General features: G+C 42.3%; 1 protein-coding gene across 1 annotated transcript in view; it reads left to right on the plus strand.

Annotated features, from left to right (window-relative positions):
- Positions 1–19,336, plus strand: part of HCN1 (hyperpolarization activated cyclic nucleotide gated potassium channel 1) — a 257,247-nt gene that overhangs the window by 185,056 nt on the left and 52,855 nt on the right. Inside the window, exon 4 of the mRNA XM_069964733.1 lies at positions 17,893–18,111. Within this exon, the coding sequence (XP_069820834.1) occupies positions 17,893–18,111 (219 nt within the window). The remainder of the gene's footprint in view (positions 1–17,892; positions 18,112–19,336) is intronic.

The raw sequence follows: 19,336 nt of genomic DNA on the forward strand, positions 1-19,336 counted from the left end.
CGCATATATGACTTTTTGATCGATTTTTATTAAATTTTTTCTGGATTTGATGCGACCAAAAATGCGCAATTTAGCATTTTGGAATTTTTTTGCGCTTACGCCGTTTACCGTGCGAGATCAGGAATGTGATTAATTAATAGTTTGGGCGATTACGTGCGCGGCGATACCAAATATGTTTATTTATTTATTTATATTTATAAAATGGGAAAAGGGGGGTGATTTGGACTTTTATTAGGGGAGAGGATTTTTTATTCATAAAAAAAAAATTTTACATTTTTTTTTTACATTAACTAGAAGCCCCCCTGGAGGACTTGTATACACAGCACTGATCTCTCATAGAGATCAATGCTATGTATATACACAGCAAAGATCGATTAGATCGGTGATAGATTGCTGAGCCGCGAACAGCGTCAGTGCGACGCTGAGGCCCGGCCAAAAGAACGGATCTCCCCCCCCCCCCCGCGATCGCAACATGCGGGGGGGGGGGGGGAGATCCGTCCCACTAGACACCAGGGACACCGGGAGCACAGCATCTAAATGCAGCTGTCAGGTTTGACAGCTGCATCTAGATGCTTAATTAGCCGTCACAGCAACGGGACCCGCGCCGGCTAATAGAGGCGCTCCCCGGCTACAGATGTCCATCGGGAGCAGCGCCGTTCAGAGCGGGCACCCCTCTCTGAACTTCCCCCGCGCCACCATGACGTATCAGATAAGTCATGGGTCCTCCATGTTGATATTTTCTCTGTTCCAAAAAAAAGAGACCAAAACAGGAAGTCCCAGTCTCACGCAAGGAAAGACACCATGCAGGTTGTACAGCATTTATTTCGTATTCAATTAGCGTTAATTATTTTGCCATGAATTCACAATTTTGCAGTAAACCAGTGCTATTTGTGCTGCAATTTTGACTGAATATTGTGACATTCACGCCAAAATATTTTTAACTAAATACACATTAAATGCTGTGTGTGAACATAGCTTAAACTAATATGCATAACTTATGCTCATTATAGTATTAACTTTTGCTATTTATATCAGCTATGCAGCTTACCAGGAGACAATGCTGTTTGTTATGCAACAATTCAGTCAGTATAATGTCACTGTGTGGTTACAGAGGTTTCGGTGCTGTGTGACAGGAGAGCTGACCATACAATGCAAGCTCCCCCAGGATTGTCTGCTACTGAATGTGCAGCATGGCAGCTGTACAAATGCACAGGGAAGGGAGACACCTTGTGGCCATATGTATAACTTTGATTGAAACAGAAAAATAAAAAAATAAAAAAGAAAGTATTGTCAGGACAGGGGAGGTAGGGACAAGACAATACAGTGGGCGCTGAGTCTGAACCCACTCACTGTCCCTACCTACTAGCCTCAATCGGCCCAAGGCAGCCGCAGACAACCACGAAGACGTTCCCTATACTGAATAAGTGCAACACAGAACAAGACAGACAGACAAACACAATAATAGGAAGTCAACAGCCAAGTCAGAACCAAACAGCAATGCAGTACAAAATCAGGAAACAGTCGTGTAGTCAAGGGTCAGGCAGGAGGTCAGGTAACAAGTCGAGCAAGCAGAGGAATCATGAACGGGGATCGCAGGAATAGACAGGGGGAGCTGGGATCAGGGTATGAACCTTAATAGCCAGCGCTGAGAGACTGGCCACTGCTTTCATTTATGAGGATCAAGAGCACGTTCCGGATCCCCATTGGACCGGCCAGGGGCGGATTAACTTTACCATAGGCCCCCGGCTGTTCACCAAGCCTGGGCCCCCCCACCCCACTGTAACTATGGCAGCACTAGCCTGGCGTTCATAGTACAGGACAGATAATGTCATGATGTCCTGATTTGTGCAAAATTGCCGTAAAAAAAAGTGATTTTTTTTTTTTTTTTTGCAAATCATGGCAGACCTGTAGCCAGGAGACAGTACACCACTGAAAGTATAAGTCTTTTTGTGTGGTCATGGGCCCCCCAGGAGCTCATGGCCCCTATTGTAATCAACTACTGGGACCGGCGCTCTGATCCTCAAGGTTCCGGACAGGCATGTGTCAATCAAACAACACTGCTCAGCTGCAGCGATCAAGGCCAGCAGTGAGCAGTGTAACTCCTGCATTACCAAGAGGCTGAAAAGCAAGCGGGTGTGTCAGACAAAAAGTAAAAACTGCTGCATTTTCCTGACAAGTATATTGCAAAACTGCTTCCGATCACAAACTCTGTTGATTTCTTTAAAAAAAAAAAATTGTGACATTGCCTCTTTAATTATTATGTTTATTACTCCACGGCATCAGAACCATTTTGTGTCTACAGTTCCTATGCAGACCCAGTTTCATACTATTTGCAGTATTTAGTTACTCTGGAAAGGTCTGCAGAGGATCTGTATGCACCAAATGGTAGAACTATTTCTTTGCTGTAGGAGATGTGCTGCCTAGACTTACAATGGAGCGGACTCCTTGAGCACAATGGAAAGACACTAAGCTAGGGAGTGACTTCTCCTGGCTATTTCTAGAAATTGGTCAGGGATCTTAACACGAGTATGTCAAAAGTTTTTGCAAATGACAGAGGCCCTTTAAGATGACTCATATTCTAATAATTCTTTATTTTTCTAATTACTGTATTATTAATACAGTAAATGTTATAGAATGTAAAGGTGACCTTATAGTGCGGTCAGACAAGTGCTGCGTGGCCTTCAGACATGGTCCAGCCTCACTCCTTGCTTACTGAATCAATATATTGAGCATTGAATTCCGCAGCCGGCATCTGTGATTCCAGCGTGTGATGTGAATATTAAAGGCTCGGAGCTGTACTGCTTTTCAGACCTCACATTGTACAGCAGGTTTGTGATACATATGAAGCCTGTAGAGGGCCCAGATAGCATGTACTGATTGTACGGATCCTATAGACTTCTATAGGGGAATCCATACAGTCATCTCATCCGAGTTATGACATGTATTTTTTTTTTTTAATGGACCGGATTTGGATCACTGAAAAAAACAGACTGTGTGAATAGCTCAATCGAAACAATGAGTTATAATATTGTCCGTGATCACGGACAACTTCAATGAACATGTGAATTAGGCCTAAGGCAACACCATGCTGGAAACCCAATGGACCGCATTAAAGTCAACCAAGTCTGTTGGGTGACCTTGGTATAACAGACCTAACAATGAAATATTTTCTTTTCTCCATTGACAGTGCAGAACAATGGAACATGTTGAACAAATGTGAATTTGGGCTTGTGCTGGCTTCATAATGGCATATTTTGCCTGTGTATACCACCACCACTTCCACCGTAGACAAGGAGTGTATGAAGTATAGACATCTTGACTTATATGCATCTCCCATAGTACTAAAGAGCTACAATCATTAAATACCCCACTTCTCTTTCTACTGAGATGACTCTGCTGACCTTATCCCAAGCTATACAGCAAAGCCAAACATTGAGTGGCAGTCTATGTATTGTGCAATAAACAACTAACTCTCCATTTTCTAACAAATAAAGCTACTTTTTAGCAAATCCAGTGTAAAGAAAATGAGATTATTTTTTATGGCTATGAAGCGCATCAGACTTAATATTGTCCACAAGCTAATTCCCCATATTACCATGATTTCTCCCCCCTCGTAGCAGTTGGCATGCGACACTGTTGGCTGAAGGCATCCTTGGCTTTCTCCAAATGTAAACACATTAGGTTATGCATCGTTGCTCGTTGATATTGGATACACACAGTTTATGAACATTAGCCAGCTCATAAATTCCAGCTGTGTGAAGCCTCTACAGTTCCTTATGTACTTGGACCTCATGAATGTCAATTTGTTTTTCTGATTAAACAGCCATAGTCACATGGTGTTAACATGTCTCCTCTAGGTGAAACCTTAAAGGGCATTAGAGATGAGCGCAAGTTAAGCGTCCGATCATCCCCGGCCGCATCCTGCAGCCCGCCGCCGAGAGCATACAGTACCTGCTCGGCGGCATGGCTGCAGTGAGGCTGCCGGCTCCGGTCCCGCTCAGATCAGCTGAGCGGGACTGGAGCTGGGAGCCTCACTGCAGCCGTGCCGCCGAGCAGGTAATGTATGCTCTCGGCGGTGGGCTGCAGGATGTGGCCGGGAATGGGGGGATGCGGCCGGGGATGGGGGATGCGGGCTGCTGGATACGGCCAGGGATGGGGGGATGCGGCCGGGGATGGGCTGATGTGGGTGGCGGCGGGCTGCAAAATGCGGCCGGTGATGGGGGATGCAGGATGCAGCTGGGGATGGGCTGATGCGGCGGGGATGCGGCGGCGGGGATGCGGACAGCGGGGGGTTAAAGCACATATTCACAGCGGGATGTCAATCCCGCTGCGAGTATGTGCTATCATAGGAGTGAATGATACTGGATCCGCAGCTGCGGATCCGGTAGGTGTGAAGGCACCCTTAATGTTTCAATCAAGTCCCCCCTTTCCCTTCTTTCCTCCAGACTATACAGGTTCAAATCCTTAAGTCTTTTCTGATATGGTTTATGCCTCACACCCTCCACCATTTTTGTAGCCCATATTTGGACCCGTTCTATCTTATCAATGTCTTTTTTTAGGTGAGGTCTCCAGAACTGGACACAGTATTCCAGATGTGGTCTCACCAGAGCTCTATACAGGGGTATCACAATTAGGGATGGTCCAAACCTGCCGAGGTTCGGGTTCGTACGAACCTGAACTCTCGGCAATGATTCCCGCTGTCTTCAACCTCTGTGGAAAGGGTGGATACAGCCGGAGGACCACCTTAGGCTGTATCCCAGTTTTCCAGGCGGTCCTCCGGCTGTAGCCACCCTCTCCACAGAGGTGGAAGACAGCGGTAATTATTGCCGAGAGTTCAGGTTCGTACGAATCCAAACCTTGGCAGGTTTGGACCATCCCTAATCACAATCTCTCCCTTCCTACTGGTTATACCTCTAGCTATACAGCCCAGCATATGATTTGCTTTCCCTACCACCTGGTTGCACTGATGACTCATTTTAAGGCTGTCAGAAATCACTACCCCTAAATCCTTCTCTTCTGAAGTCTTCACTAAAACAGAACTGCCGATATGATACTCGGACAGAGGATTCCTTCTCCCCAAATGCATTATTTTACATTTGGAAACATTGAGCTTCAATTTCCATTGTTTGGACTTATCTAGCAAAGCTAAATTATTTTCCATATTGCTGACACCTCCAGGAATATCAACCCTATTGCACACTTTTGTGTCATCAGCAAACACACAAACTTTTTTCTTACTGTATACTGGTAATGGTTAAACAAAATTGTATACAATTTATTAAAATAGCTATATACAACCACTTTGTCAGAAGCAAACCTACTAGATATTAGCGCAACTCATGGATGCTCAAGTACAATCGTTCGGCATTTAAATATAGGTGCCTTAAGAAGTTGGATGCAAGCCTAGGGAGTCTGGGAAACATGCACACAGCCATAGCCACTGATGTTACTATGACCTAAAGTTACTGTGGAACCCTAAACTTAAAGGGGTCATCCCAAGATTGATAGGGATCTCCTGATCTAACTGGTATATTGGGTGGTCAAAAAACAAAACTGACTTAAAGGGTTTATCCAGCATAAAGGCCCTATTACAGGGGGCAAATATCTTGCGGAAAATCATTAAAAAGTTCAAATTTAAACGATAATCGTCCTGTGTAAGTGCAGGCAACAATCGAAAACTCGTTCATGTGTTGTTGATCGTTTATTTAGATCTGACCCTAAAATTGTTGATAATCGTTTGCTAATTGTTTGCTAATCATTCGCTGTAATTCCACATTCGTTGTTGTAGTTCTGCATTCATTCACTAATCGTTCAGTGTAATTTCACATCGTTCCTTCTTTTGCTAGGATCAGATGGAGTAAACCATAGCAGTAACGATCGTTGTAACTATTGTAACTAACAATTATCATTCTGTGTAATATGGTGATTTCAGGTTAATGATGAACGTTTTCATTTGCGATCGTTTATCGTTCATTATTAATCGTTAAAAATCCCTTCATCTAATAGGACCCTTAGAAAAAAAATTCCTGATTTCTTCCATACACAACATAACTGTTGTCTCCAATTCAGGTGTGGTTTACAAATAAGCCCTATTCGCTTTAATGGAACCGAGTAGTGATGAGGGAATAGTGAAATATTCGAATATTCCATAATCGTACGAATATCTCCCAAGTATTTGAATATTTGATCTAATATTCAATCCCATTAAAGTCAATGGGAACAAGTATTCGATTATTGAAAAACATCTATTCGACCACTTGGAGGTAAAAACCGGAAGCTGAGGGATTTGAAAGCTTATCAAATTTTTGGCGAACTATTCGATAATATTCTAAGGATCGAATACCTTATTATTCGATCGAATATCTGTTCGATCGAACAGTATTCGCTCATCACTAGAACCGAGTTGAAAAACCCCACCCAAACTGGAAACAAGAGTGGTGTCCATGTTTTACGTTTTGTTGGATTTTCTCGGCTTCGTTTTCAGGGTGGCCACAAGGAAGGCCATTATATAGTATATTCTCAATATGCTAAACTTGGAAATGTATTGAAATCCCAATTAAGAATTAAGCGGGTGCTAGTGTTCTTCCATCATTGGATTGGTGGAGGTCTCAGTTGTCAGACTTGTTATCCCCCACTTTGTGGATTGAGATCATGTTGGATTATGGGAGGAGTAATATTTGGATCAGATCAACAGATCAAGCCGTCAAGCAACAGTAACTATAATGGCCATCCATATGACCTCACTGAGAAGAAACCCAGCAGAGTAGACAAGAGTAGAGTTGACGCATCACTTTCCTAGCTGCCGCTTTGTTCTAGTAAGATGAGATAACCCCTTTAATGACCCAGATACATGAGTCAGTTTGGACTTGTGTCCTCCCAATATTCCGGCTATATCATCTAGGTTAACAGTTTGCATACTGTGCAAAATTGGAGTCTTAGTGCTCGATATAAATTAAAAAGTGAATTTTGAAGAAGTGATAATAGTTTTAATTTACTGGGATAAAAAGAAATCCCCATGTGAGTGATGCTCAGATGATTTTTTTTCTTAATCCTCAGTATGTACGTTATCTTGTGGTTCAGCTTTACGCCTATAAAAATGATTTGCCTAATCCTTCAGTTACATATTTGTCCAACAGCCATGGAAATCTTTAATTCCATTACAATATTAAAGAAGATTTTTCTTCCTCCAGTGACACATAAGTCGTTTCTGAAATTCCCATAAGTTGATCTCTATCGGCGGAAGAAAGTTCCATTCTAGCATTGATCTATTGTAATGTCAGCTAATTGGGGTTGACATCTCATACTGTAGCCATCTCATACCACGCTGTTGTCTTGTAGGCAAAGAACTTATTTTTGGTGCCCAATACAGTAAATGAAGAAGGGATCTACATGGTGACACCGGTACTGAAAAGAAGACTAAGGGGCCATATTAAAAAGACTAGAATTTTACATGAGAGAGTGGGCCAGTGGGTCAGCTATAATTCACACTAGTTTCTGTCATGAGTTATAGGAAGCCCTGCCCCTTTAATATTAAAGGGCTACTGCGTCGCTGAAAAAAAAAATCAATCAATTGAATTTTCCGCTGTTTGCAGGTCCCTGATGCTCCAGTTGGTGGCTTCATTTTTTCCTCACTTCCTGGTTTGGGCTTTCCCATGATGCACTTTGTCTCCTGTGATGTCTAACTGACTTTGTGAAACTGTCTTGTTCAGCCAATCAGAGCTGAGCAACCTAAGTCATCTGACAAAGGGAAGCTGGCTAAACAGGGCTTAGACCCGCCTCCCTCTTGATGATGTCTTTGTCACAAAATGGCTTCAACAGAGAAGCCTGGGGTCAACAGTCATTAGATAAGAATGAGTTTACTTCACTTCCTGGTGGAGGATTGAGGGGGGAAAAGATAGGGAAGAGGGGCAGATAGGTGATTGAAGCATATTAAAAAGTTATGTACCTTTGTAATGTGTTTTAATTACTGGGAAAAAGCTTTTCGCTGGAGCACCCCTTTAAGCTCCACCCATTTTGGTTTACTGTTTCTTAGGCTACATTCACTTGTTCCGGAGGAACCACTGATTTAGGACCCATTGTTTCCAATTAGACTGTTCACACTGTCTGTAGTTTTACAGTTGTGTAAGCCACAAAAACTAATGCTACAAAAATTACTGACAAGCTCTAGTACGGACCTTATTTGTGGCACAGATTGTCTCATCGAAGACTATGGGAGCATCCATCATTTTTGGGGATCAGTTATTTTTATGAAAGAAGCGCCTGTGGGTTTTGTATTGAAGCAAATGGAGCTGAGCTGTAATACCACACACAACCTGAGGACAGGGGTGGCGCTGTTTTTGCAAGAAAGTACCTGGGATTTTCTAATCCGTCATAACCCCTTTAAGTAATATAGGATAATCTGGCCATGTACCACCATGTGCTGTCTTACTGCACATGATATTCTAATTATTGTTAGAATACATCAAACATATATAATATATATTATTAGGAGAATGTGATATCCTCCTTGCCATCCAGAAGCCCCTAGTTATTCTTTTTTCTGTCTGTATAATATCTCTAAATTCTCAGAGACATAATCAGTCACTAAAAAGCTTGTATACAGTAGCTGACTGAAGACATAGAGGGGAGGAGGGGATATGATGCTGCAGAGATGATGCTGCGAGAGGGGAAGGAGGGGGAGGATCATGATAGAGTCAGATTAGTGATATATTGTGATAGCACAACTTAAAAGATAGCTGCTTTTTCAGAAAACACAGTTTTCTTCTCCAACTCCAAACTAGGAAGAAATTTACAGAAATGATGGAAGAGAGAAGGTTAGGAAAATCTAAAAATATGCAGGTTACACACCACATTTCTTCATGTTGAACGTGTAATATGCATCCACAGCTGCCTATGGAGGGAGGGTAATTTATCTTTCGTAATGATAGGTCCCCTCTTAGTAATAAATCTCACCAAGTACCAAAAGACAGAATTATAAAAAAAAAAAAAGAAAGAAAAAAGCTGGAGCAGGAAACTCTAATGTATGTATCTCCATACATTGCCACCATGCTGGGGTGAACGCCATACATAAATACATAACAGAAGAATACTTATGTAAATGCTTTTTGCATCATTATGGCTTCGGTTTGTTTCCAGTTTCAGGCCTTCTTTTCTTGTGCCGGTGACTATTTTACATATGTTCATATTGGAGGCGAGCATGCACAGTTGTCAGTATAGTGATTGTTAAAGCAACAATCCGGTGCACTTAACGGGATATAATCTATGGCTATCGGTGTCGAATCCCAGAAGGATAAAGCAGAGCAATTACATTTTATTAACTCGCCAAACAATGATATATTGAACATAGCGGCTCCCTAGGGACTAGTTTAAGAAGCACTTTCTTCCTGTGTAGCATTTGCCTCTTGCATTGGGAACTATTCTAATACCTTTCACTCATATTCACTTACTTGACAATTATAGGATGAAAATTATACATATTATTAGATTTTATTCATATTAAAAACATATTTTATAATCCAAATTTTGAAAAAATTACAATGAGATAAAAATGTGCCAGGAGGTTACCAATAAAGGACATCAATATCACTGAAAGAAATAATACATCCCCAGAAGACCATCACATGTGCAGCGAGAGCACAATACATAATCACATCATACCTCTTGGTCAGTGTAAGCATGGCCTCCTATCCTAAGGCTAACATATCTGCCGCCTGCTTTTCTCTGAGAAACAGTAGACAATGCTACAAAGTATGCTCACCCATATAAGTGTAATCACAGCCACCCTATGTGCATTTCATGTTAGCTTCACTTCTTCAGGGGGTTTACAGAAGTGGAGCGAACGCAAAATACAGTGGCGGAATAAATGTACCCTGGGTCCCAGGTTATCCTCCCAACCTGGGCCCCCATCCCCCCAGTGCACAGGGTACTGACGAGGGACCCCAGAGCGATGAGCTTGCTCACATGAGTATGCCCTCTGTGAATCCCCCTTATAGTAGTTGGCCCCCTGTGTAGGTTTCTCTATAATAGATGGCACCCTCTGTGACTCCCCCATATAGTGAATGGTCCCCTTTGTAGTCCCTCTTTAGTAGATGATCGCCTTTGTAGTCCCCCTTTAGTAGATGGTTTCCCTATAGTAGATGGTCCCCTCTGTGTATCCCCCATATAGTAGATGGTCCCCTTTGTAGTTCCCCTTTAGTAGTTGGCCCCCTTTGTAGTCCCCCTTTAGTAGATGGCCCCCTTTGTAGTCCCCCTTTAGTAGATGGCCCTCTGTGTAGTCCATGGTCCCCTGTGCAACTCCCTAAAGTAGATACATAGAAAAGAAAAAGAAAAAAAAAACTCCCATACACTTCCAAGTTGCTGCAGGTCTCCTGGCGCACCTCTCCTCTTTTTTATCTTCCAGCAAGGGCAACTTGTGTTACATACAGCCCCAGGCCCCGGGCGGCCACCTGAACCCCCCACATTATAATCCACCACTGGTGAAGCGCACGTAGGGGTGGACATCATTACACTGACATGGGTGAGCAAACTTTGTAACATTTGCGGAAGGAAGGCCGCATATTTGTTACCCTTAGGATAGGAGTCCATGATTACACTGACCTAGAAGTAAGATGTAACTACGTATTGCGCTCACCATGTATCCGTAGGCCTTCATTGATATGGAAAAAAAATGTTTTTAATATGAGTAAAAGTTGTTGTTATCTATAATTGTTGCTAGAGATGAGCAAAGCTGGATTTACAGCTTATGAGACAAACTTTTGGAAGCTTTGTTTTAAAAATTGTTAAAAAAATATAAATATATATATATATATTTATATATATATACACACACACACACGTATATTTATGCTCACCTGTCTACGCCTCCTCCAGCCCACTGAGCCATTTACTGAATAGGATGGGTCAGTAATTGGCTGAGCAGCCTTATTTTTGGGGGGCGCCTTACTTTCGGGGAGTACAGTAGTTTAGAGTAGGGGATGCCTATTTTCCTGGACAGTCAGGAACACCTAGCTACAGCCGGATAGGAGTCTCTAATAAGAATGAGTATAAGGTCCGGACGCGTGATCTATTTGAAAGTGACCTCTATAGAAAATATATACAATCTGCTCCGGTAGGCGGACAGGCCGGATTTAAATGGTACAGTATATTTTTCATGATGCCATGACACTATATAAAATCTAAGTCAATAAATCGGTGAACGCTGAACCGTTATTATCTGTCCTAAAACTCGATGAAGAGGAACAGAGCTCGAAACACATTGGGGGATATTTACTAACAAATCTAAAAACACGATTTTGTCAAAAATGTTTTGCCATAATTTCCAATCTCGTGTTTAGTCAAATTTATGTAAATTGTCTAATAGCATAGTAAATGTGTCATAAAAATAATGGTCTTTTAAATATACGTAGTGTGAACATAGCCTTAATTAGTCTAATAAATTCACCTGGTTCGGAGCAGACGTAGCGATGCGCCAATATATGCAACTTTTTTAAAAAAATTGCGCAGTTAATAAATTTAGCTAAAAAGAGAATTCTGGCGCACTTTCGATCTAATTAACAACAAAAAATCGAATTTAAAAAGTCGCATCTAATTTGGATAGTCTTGTCTAAAAAAGCTTCATAAATTCATATTAGATTTATTTAGAGCGCAAACTAGATATATTAGACTAAGAACAGGCGCAATTAGTTTGATAAATGTCCCCCTATGTATTTAAAGGACATGGAATAAGATTTGCTTCATGTACTGTACGCATGCGTTGGTTGTTGTTGTATACTTAATACCGTCTGGAACAGAGTTATAACAATTGCCAATAGCTGCGGCTGCTGACCATCTTACACAATATTGCTTTATGCACAGATGTGGTTATTCACACCTGACAAAGGTGACCGTGCATTCATATCCATACTCTGCGGAGCTGTTATTTGTCCCCCAATGAGGTGCCGTGCCTTAGTTTTTTATTTCTCTTGCCAGCATGACATAGATAGGAGCACAGGACTGGGAGGAAAGTAATTAATTTTAAAGAATCCCCCGATGTACAAACTACAGACGCTGCAATTAATAAGAACTGTTCATTCATGCAGATACATGTAAATGTTGGGGTACATTAAGCACAATGCACTATGGAATCTTTATACAGTCTTTTCAGTCTGTGTTTGCTTGATGAAACAATTACTATAATGGGTCAGACAAGTCACATAAGGCATATGCATTGCAAATCTAGGACACTTCCAAGCCAGCCAATGGAAAACATCTGCCTGCCATCATTCAAGTGACAGCTGACAGATGTGACTTGTCTCCCACTGGAAAAATAATAGAAGTTTGCAGTAGCAGGTAACAGTACAATACCTGCTATAATACAGTATACACACACAACACATGAGAAGAACAGATTATAGGAGATTTGTCCAGTTACTAAGAACGTTTCTCGCTTTGGAGGACCAAACACAAGATTTCAGTGAGTACTGTGTTGTACTACATTTCACCTGTGGTGGCGCTGCAGGGAAATTAATTGTCTGCTATTGGTTTTCCTCCAGAATGCAACTAAAATCTGGATACTCTTCCAGTACAAATTGCAATTAAACCCCTCCCCTATGCTAGAAATACTTCGCAATCCTATGTTCCCCCCTGGCCTTTCCCCCTCAGAATTTCGGTGGTGGACGGAAAACCATCTGACCACCCTCAAGAAGTTTACGCAACACTCCATATTAGTCCCTTTAGACAGATTTCGCCAAGACCACCTCATTCCGCCCTCAGAACTGTTTAGACTACGCCAAATTTACCATTTTCTCGAATCCCTCCCGTGGCAAGGCAACACTAGCTCCTCCTTCTCATCATTTGAACACATTTGCCGTTCTGACCCAACCGGGAAGGGGATAATCTCCGATCTTTATTCCACATTCAACTCCCCTCCCCCCCCACAGACCAAATTACCTTTCATGATCAAATGGGAAACTGACCTTGCTCTTACACTATCCCCAGAGCGATGGCATCATTGCTGTGAACAGATCACTAAAGGAAGCCGGCAAGTGTCCCTTATGGAATCCTCGATTAAGGTGCTACATAGGGTCCATTATGTGCCCAGCCTCCTTCATAAATTCTATCCCCATGTGCCACCGACCTGTTTCCGTGGCTGCTCAGATACTGGCAATACACTGCATACTTGGTGGACCTGCCCTGTGGTCTCTAGCTTTTGGGATTCTATATTGGTAATTCTCTCCTCCCTGCTTCACAAAGCCCTCCCTAAAAGGCCATCAGCACTCTTACTAGGTGACAAATTTCCCTCCACTAATTTCAAACAACATAAACTACTCCAACACGTCCTTATGGCTGCCAGAATTCACATAGCGGCCAAATGGAGATCTCCCACACTGTCAGTCCAGGCAGTTGTTGACAGGGTGAATGTAATCATGCTCTATGAAAAAATTGAAGCCACCCGTACTGACACACTCGAACACTACACCGCAGTCTGGCAACCATGGCTAGACTACGCAACCACCCCATCCCTACTTTCAATGCTCCGTCTAGCTTCCTAGCGATGGAATCCTCCGTACCTACGCATGAGCTAAACCCTCCACTCCCCCCCCAAGGGACTCTATTACCCTTCATGTTTAAACCCTGCAGGCACTTGAACGACCTTGTATGCTAATACGGTATATCCGTTTGTTTGTTGTTTGTTTGTTTTATGTTTCCTCTTCCCTGATCTTGTGTTTTCTTCTTCCAAACCTGGAGGAGGTATCCAATGTACTTTATCCCCCCTGCGTGGGGCGATTTTGCCTTGATCCTGTTTATTGTATGCATTAAATCTTCCTTAATAAAAACTTTGACACTAAAATCTGGATACTCTTGGGTATTCTAGACAAAAATATTTACTTTAATTAAAGACTGTAAAGTTTTTATTGTTTTTATTGTTTGTTATTGTTGAAGTTTGTTCCTACTATTCTTTCAGTAAAGAAATATTTTCTCATGTTGCTTCTGAACTTCCCCCAACTAAACTCAGATTATGTCCCCTATTCAATTGTTTAGTTTGTTCCCTCCTGAACCTTATTTAGGTGTTTAACATATTTAAAGGGGAAGTCTGGAAGGGGATTTGTGGGGGGGGGGCTATTATTTTGGGCTGGGAGTGGGGGAACATAAGAAAGAAGGTATATTTATGTGACGCGGTGCCTGTGCAGTGTGGACTCCTGTCCCTGGACCCCAGCCGGCAGTCTTCCTAGCTCCCCTGCAGCTACGTTATGACCTGGCTGCCGAATGCCCCGCTCAGCCAGTCAGTGACTGGGGCGGGCACCACTGCAGTCACTGATTGGCTGGGCTAAATCCCACCTGTTTGTACCGCAAAGCCATGTGAAGATGACATCCGGCAGGGTACGGGACGGCGCAGCGTGGACACAGGGGCAGGTAAGCATACTGTCTTTATTATGTCGTCCCCTCCACCACCACCACCACCCATCTGAACTTCTCCTTTAAAGGTTTCAATCATGTTCCCCCTTTTACCTTTTTTCCTCCAGACTATACAGATTTCCTCATATGGTTTATGCCTGACACCTTCCACCAATTTTGTAGCCAGTCTTTGGACCCGCTCGATTTTATCAATATCCTTATGTAGGTGAAGTCTCCAGAACTGGACACAGTATTCCAGATGTCACTAGAGCTCTATACAGCGGGATCACAATCTCCCTCTTCCTACTGGTTATACCTCTAGCTATACAGCCCAGCATACGATTTGCTTTCCCTACAACCTGGCTGCACTCATTGCGAGGTGTTAAAAATCACTACCCCTAAATCTCTCTCTTCTGAAGTCTTTGCTAACACAGAACTGCCCATATGATACTCAGAGGATTCCTTCTCTCCAAATGCATTGTTTGTACTGTGTTTAGCTGGAAATGCCACATAGGTATAGGCTATATTCACATTTTTTTGTACCATTATTTTGCCATTTTACAGCAAAAAAGATTAACAAAAAGCCGACTTGTTTAAATGCATTCAGTGGAACTGCTTTTTTTTCTTGGTAAAAATATGGGACCAAAAACTGTGTGCACATAGAGTAAAACTGGCCTGACAAGTGGCAACAAGCAACAGCGAGGTTTCTTTGTCCACTATCCCATCCTGTAACTATATAGACCACAGTCAGCCGTTATTAGACATCTATAGGGACGATCAGACAGAACTACTCATAGAGGGCTTGTAAATGTTCCTATAGAAGACTGTGTCTCCCCTTATGCTTCAATGAATATATTAAGCTTGACTGACAAGTTTTTTAGTTTTCATTGAAACCTATTTACCAACATAAATATATGCAAATATACGCTTCATAATTAAGCTAATTAGAATTAACATCATGTTAATTTATGGTAATGAGGCTTGAACACAGGCGTTTACTTATTTAAAATTGATCCATGCTGTGGGAAGATACAGTTCAGGTGTTTGCAATTGAAAAGTTATGCAAAGTTGTAATTATCTTGTCTGGCACATAGCTTTATGGAATAGCTATAGGATGTATGGCAGTGATGCCCAACTGGCAGCCCAAGGACTGCAAGAGGAGCGCTGCTCTGCAGCCTGGGCTCCAGCAAGATGATGCTGAACAGGGAACAGTGCCTCGCCCAGTGCAGATAAGCGCAACTGGAGCATGCTCAAGGCCAATTGTTCCCCATTTGATTACCGGTGGCTGAGGAAGTTGGATGCAGCCCTAGGGAGTCTGGGAAAACATGAATACAGCCTATGGCCTATGACTGTATCCATATTTTAAAGGCAGCCTTAGGGTCCTATTATACAGGCCAATGGCAGCCCGATTAATATTGTAAACGAGCGCCGATCTACTACATGGCCCGATAATTGTTTGGCAAGGGCTGCACGGAAATCATTAGAGATGTCCATGCAGCCCTTGTCCAAACGGTTTACATTACCTGTCCACGAACGCAGAAGAACAACGGGAGTGTGGACAGGTAATATAAACTGTTTGTTGAATCGTAGCGATGCACGGCCGATGATTTTAGGTCTTTGCCTAAAGAAACGATCATTGTTTCATCTGCTGATCGTTGTCTCTGTTACATGGAGCGATAATCGGCCGAATCGGCTCCATGTAATAATGCCCCAAGGGCTACATCGACCACCGGTATTCCACCCTCATCCCTGTTCCCTAGTAAGAGATGGCTATGGATATGTGACCATTTCTCTGCTCTTTTTCGCCAGAGCCAGAAAGCAGCTGCTCTAGGGATAAGAGGAGGTATGGCCACTAATAGTATGTAACATTGCGGCTGAATAACTGAACCTTGTCAGGGGCATTGTGGTTGTTACTGTTGTAAGGGTTAATGGTAAATGAATTAGGAATTAATGGCACTGTACATTTTATATTGCTTCTATGTTATGTGAATCAGCTGTGGCTTCTGTACATGATGCTGGGGAATTCCATGCACCATGCTGCTGTTAGGAGGTAGTAGAGACTAATGCGGGGAGCTGACTGGTGCATGTGTGAATATAGTATGTGACTGTCAGAAGGGAACGCCCTTCCTAGCATAAAATAGGGTTGTGGGTAGCGGTGGCATATTCTGAGAGAAGTTGTGCTGTTAGAAATGAAAGTTGAGAGGGATTTTTTTTTAATCAATTGCTGTCAGAAAGTTATATAGATTTGTCATTTACTTTTATTTAAAAAATCTTCCAGTGCTTATCATCTACTGTATGTCCTGCAGGAAGTGATGTATTATTTTTAGTCTAACACAGTGCTCTCCGCTGCCACCTCTGTCCATGTCAGGAACTGTCCAGAGCAGGAGAAGTTTTCTACGGGGATTTGCTACTTTAGACTACTTTTAGACCAGAGACTACTGTGTCAGACTGGAAAAAATACACCACTTCCTGCAAGACATACAGCAGCTGGTAAGAACTGGAAGGTTTGAGATTTTTTTAAATTGAAGTAAATTACAAATCTATATAACTTTCTGATTTAAAAGATAAAAGAATTAGTGGAGTACCCCTTGAAGCAGCAAGTATGAGCAGCAAGCAAGTGGGCTGTTGGTTGTACAAAGGCAAAGTGATTCCTACTGAAAATGCATGTGGTCAAGGCAAATGCATGTGGTCATGTGCCACTTTCGGTAGCGACGTACGGCCAATACACAAGGATCTTTTCACTTGATAAGACCATGTTATCGAAAGAATGTTTGCTTGTTCATCATCGGATCGCTGGGCCTATTACATAGAGCCATTACCACCCATGTTATAGGGCCCTAAATGTGAAGAGCTCATTGAGCAAGAACCATTGACTATATAGTAAGAACCTTGGTCATTCAGGGTCACAAAGGTCCGAACACTGCGAGTACATTAGGAGCCTCTGGAGCATACGTTCCGTGTCAGAATAAAGTGACTTTACATTTACTGTCAACCGAGTATTAAACCAGAGGCCAATAGACATTTACCCTTGTAGAAAGGTTATAAAAATATCATATATATATATATATATATATATATATATATACACACACACATTTCACTTCCCATCAAGTGTTCTCGGTCTTTCCTCCCAATGTCATACCCATTATACCTATTGTTAATTGAGCCAGCAAAAAATGATCTATCTTTAGTCTTAGAGACAAGGCAGGGATGTTATTCCCCTTAAGCTAAATACATGTGATGTGGAAGCATGAGTAGATACATGGAAGAGTTAGGAAAACTATCTAATCATCTTCACTCAGTGTGATGCGCAACATTAGACAGGGTCTCCCAGGCATTGCTTGTCAGTGCAGGTGGAATACTCTACATACATTAGACGTGCATGAAGGGGTTTGCACGAGAATTTTACCTGTCCGCCTGAACGCACTTACTTAAATGTTTTCTCTACGTATCTGGATGTATTCATCTTAGGTCGTTAATTACTTTTTAAATGTTTTTTTTTTTTCTTTTTGTTTCTAGAATGATTCCTGGGGAAAACAGTACTCGTATGCACTCTTCAAAGCCATGAGCCATATGCTGTGCATTGGTTATGGAGCCAGGGCTCCTGTTAGCATGTCCGACCTATGGATAACTATGTTGAGTATGATTGTTGGCGCCACATGCTACGCCATGTTTGTTGGCCACGCCACAGCCTTAATCCAGTCCTTAGACTCTTCACGTCGGCAATATCAAGAAAAGGTAATTTTTTTGGTTGTCTATTAAGTACTGTTTCATACTGTTTAAGTGAATGTAAAACTGGAGACTTTAAAATATTCTACAGAAGTGCCACCCAGAATGCAAAGTGACATCAAGAAACCTAAAGGGATTACCTGGGTACTGTTTCTTTCTATGTAGATGTACTCAGGCAGGGCTAAAATATAAAAAGAAATAAGTACTCACCTTTCCTGCTTCCCACCACATCTGTTCTCAAGGTGCCCGGTCTTACTGCTCAGCACTTTCTGGTATCAGTCACAAGAAAGGGATCATTCAGCTAATCGCGGGCTGAGTGTGCACTTGCTTTTGTTGAGGCTGACTCCAGAAAGCCCTGAGCAACAGTACCCGGCACCTTCAGAATGGCGGCAGTGTGGGAGCAAAAGAGGTGAGTACAAAAGTCTGTTTTTTGGCCCTGCACAGGCACTATGTAGCATATTCTACATAGAAAAAAATTGGCCTAAGAAAATTCCTTTAAATGTAATAAATTAGGATGAACGGTTGTTTTAAATCCTAGCCCCGTGTGTTTCAGTTTTTTTTCTTACCAGTTTTTTATAGTGTGTGGAACATTAAAAAGTACGTGTCAGGATATCTCCTGCCCTGTCATGTAGTCACTCATATAACTATTCAAAGGATATCTTGGCAGCACAACCTCAAAAATAGTAGTGGGGGCCAGCGGGAATGGTCTTGACCACGGACCAAACAATATAGGTAAAAGGATTTCCCACAGCACAACCAAAGTTTGTGCAAAGAACAACTGGTTTATTCCATATCAGGTGACATAAACGGTGCAGCAAAACAAAAAAGCAGGTTACAGTGCAACGTTTCGGTGCTTGAGACAGGTGGTGGAGACCACCGAAACGTTGATCTGTAACCTGCTTTTTTTGTTTTGCTGCACCGTTTATGTCACCTGATATGGAATAAACCAGTTGTTCTTTGCACGAACTTTGGTTGTGCTGTGGAAAATCCTTTTACACTCATATAACTAGGGACACAACCACACCGGTTCTGTTCTGTGCACAAGCCCCATTCTGATTCAGTAGGGCTTGTGCACGTAACCGTTCCGACAAAGTCATATCCATAGTTACCGGCGGTAGAAGCGACTGCATGCCAATCAGTGCTGAAAACATCATGACAGGTACACTTGTATACTACAAATGTAGAAGAAATAATATAACCAGCTTCCTATGAATGAAGCAGCTCTTTTTGCCTC

The sequence above is a fragment of the Dendropsophus ebraccatus genome, chromosome 3 (genome assembly GCF_027789765.1).
Source record: "Dendropsophus ebraccatus isolate aDenEbr1 chromosome 3, aDenEbr1.pat, whole genome shotgun sequence".
NCBI classification, from domain to species: Eukaryota; Metazoa; Chordata; class Amphibia; order Anura; family Hylidae; genus Dendropsophus; species Dendropsophus ebraccatus.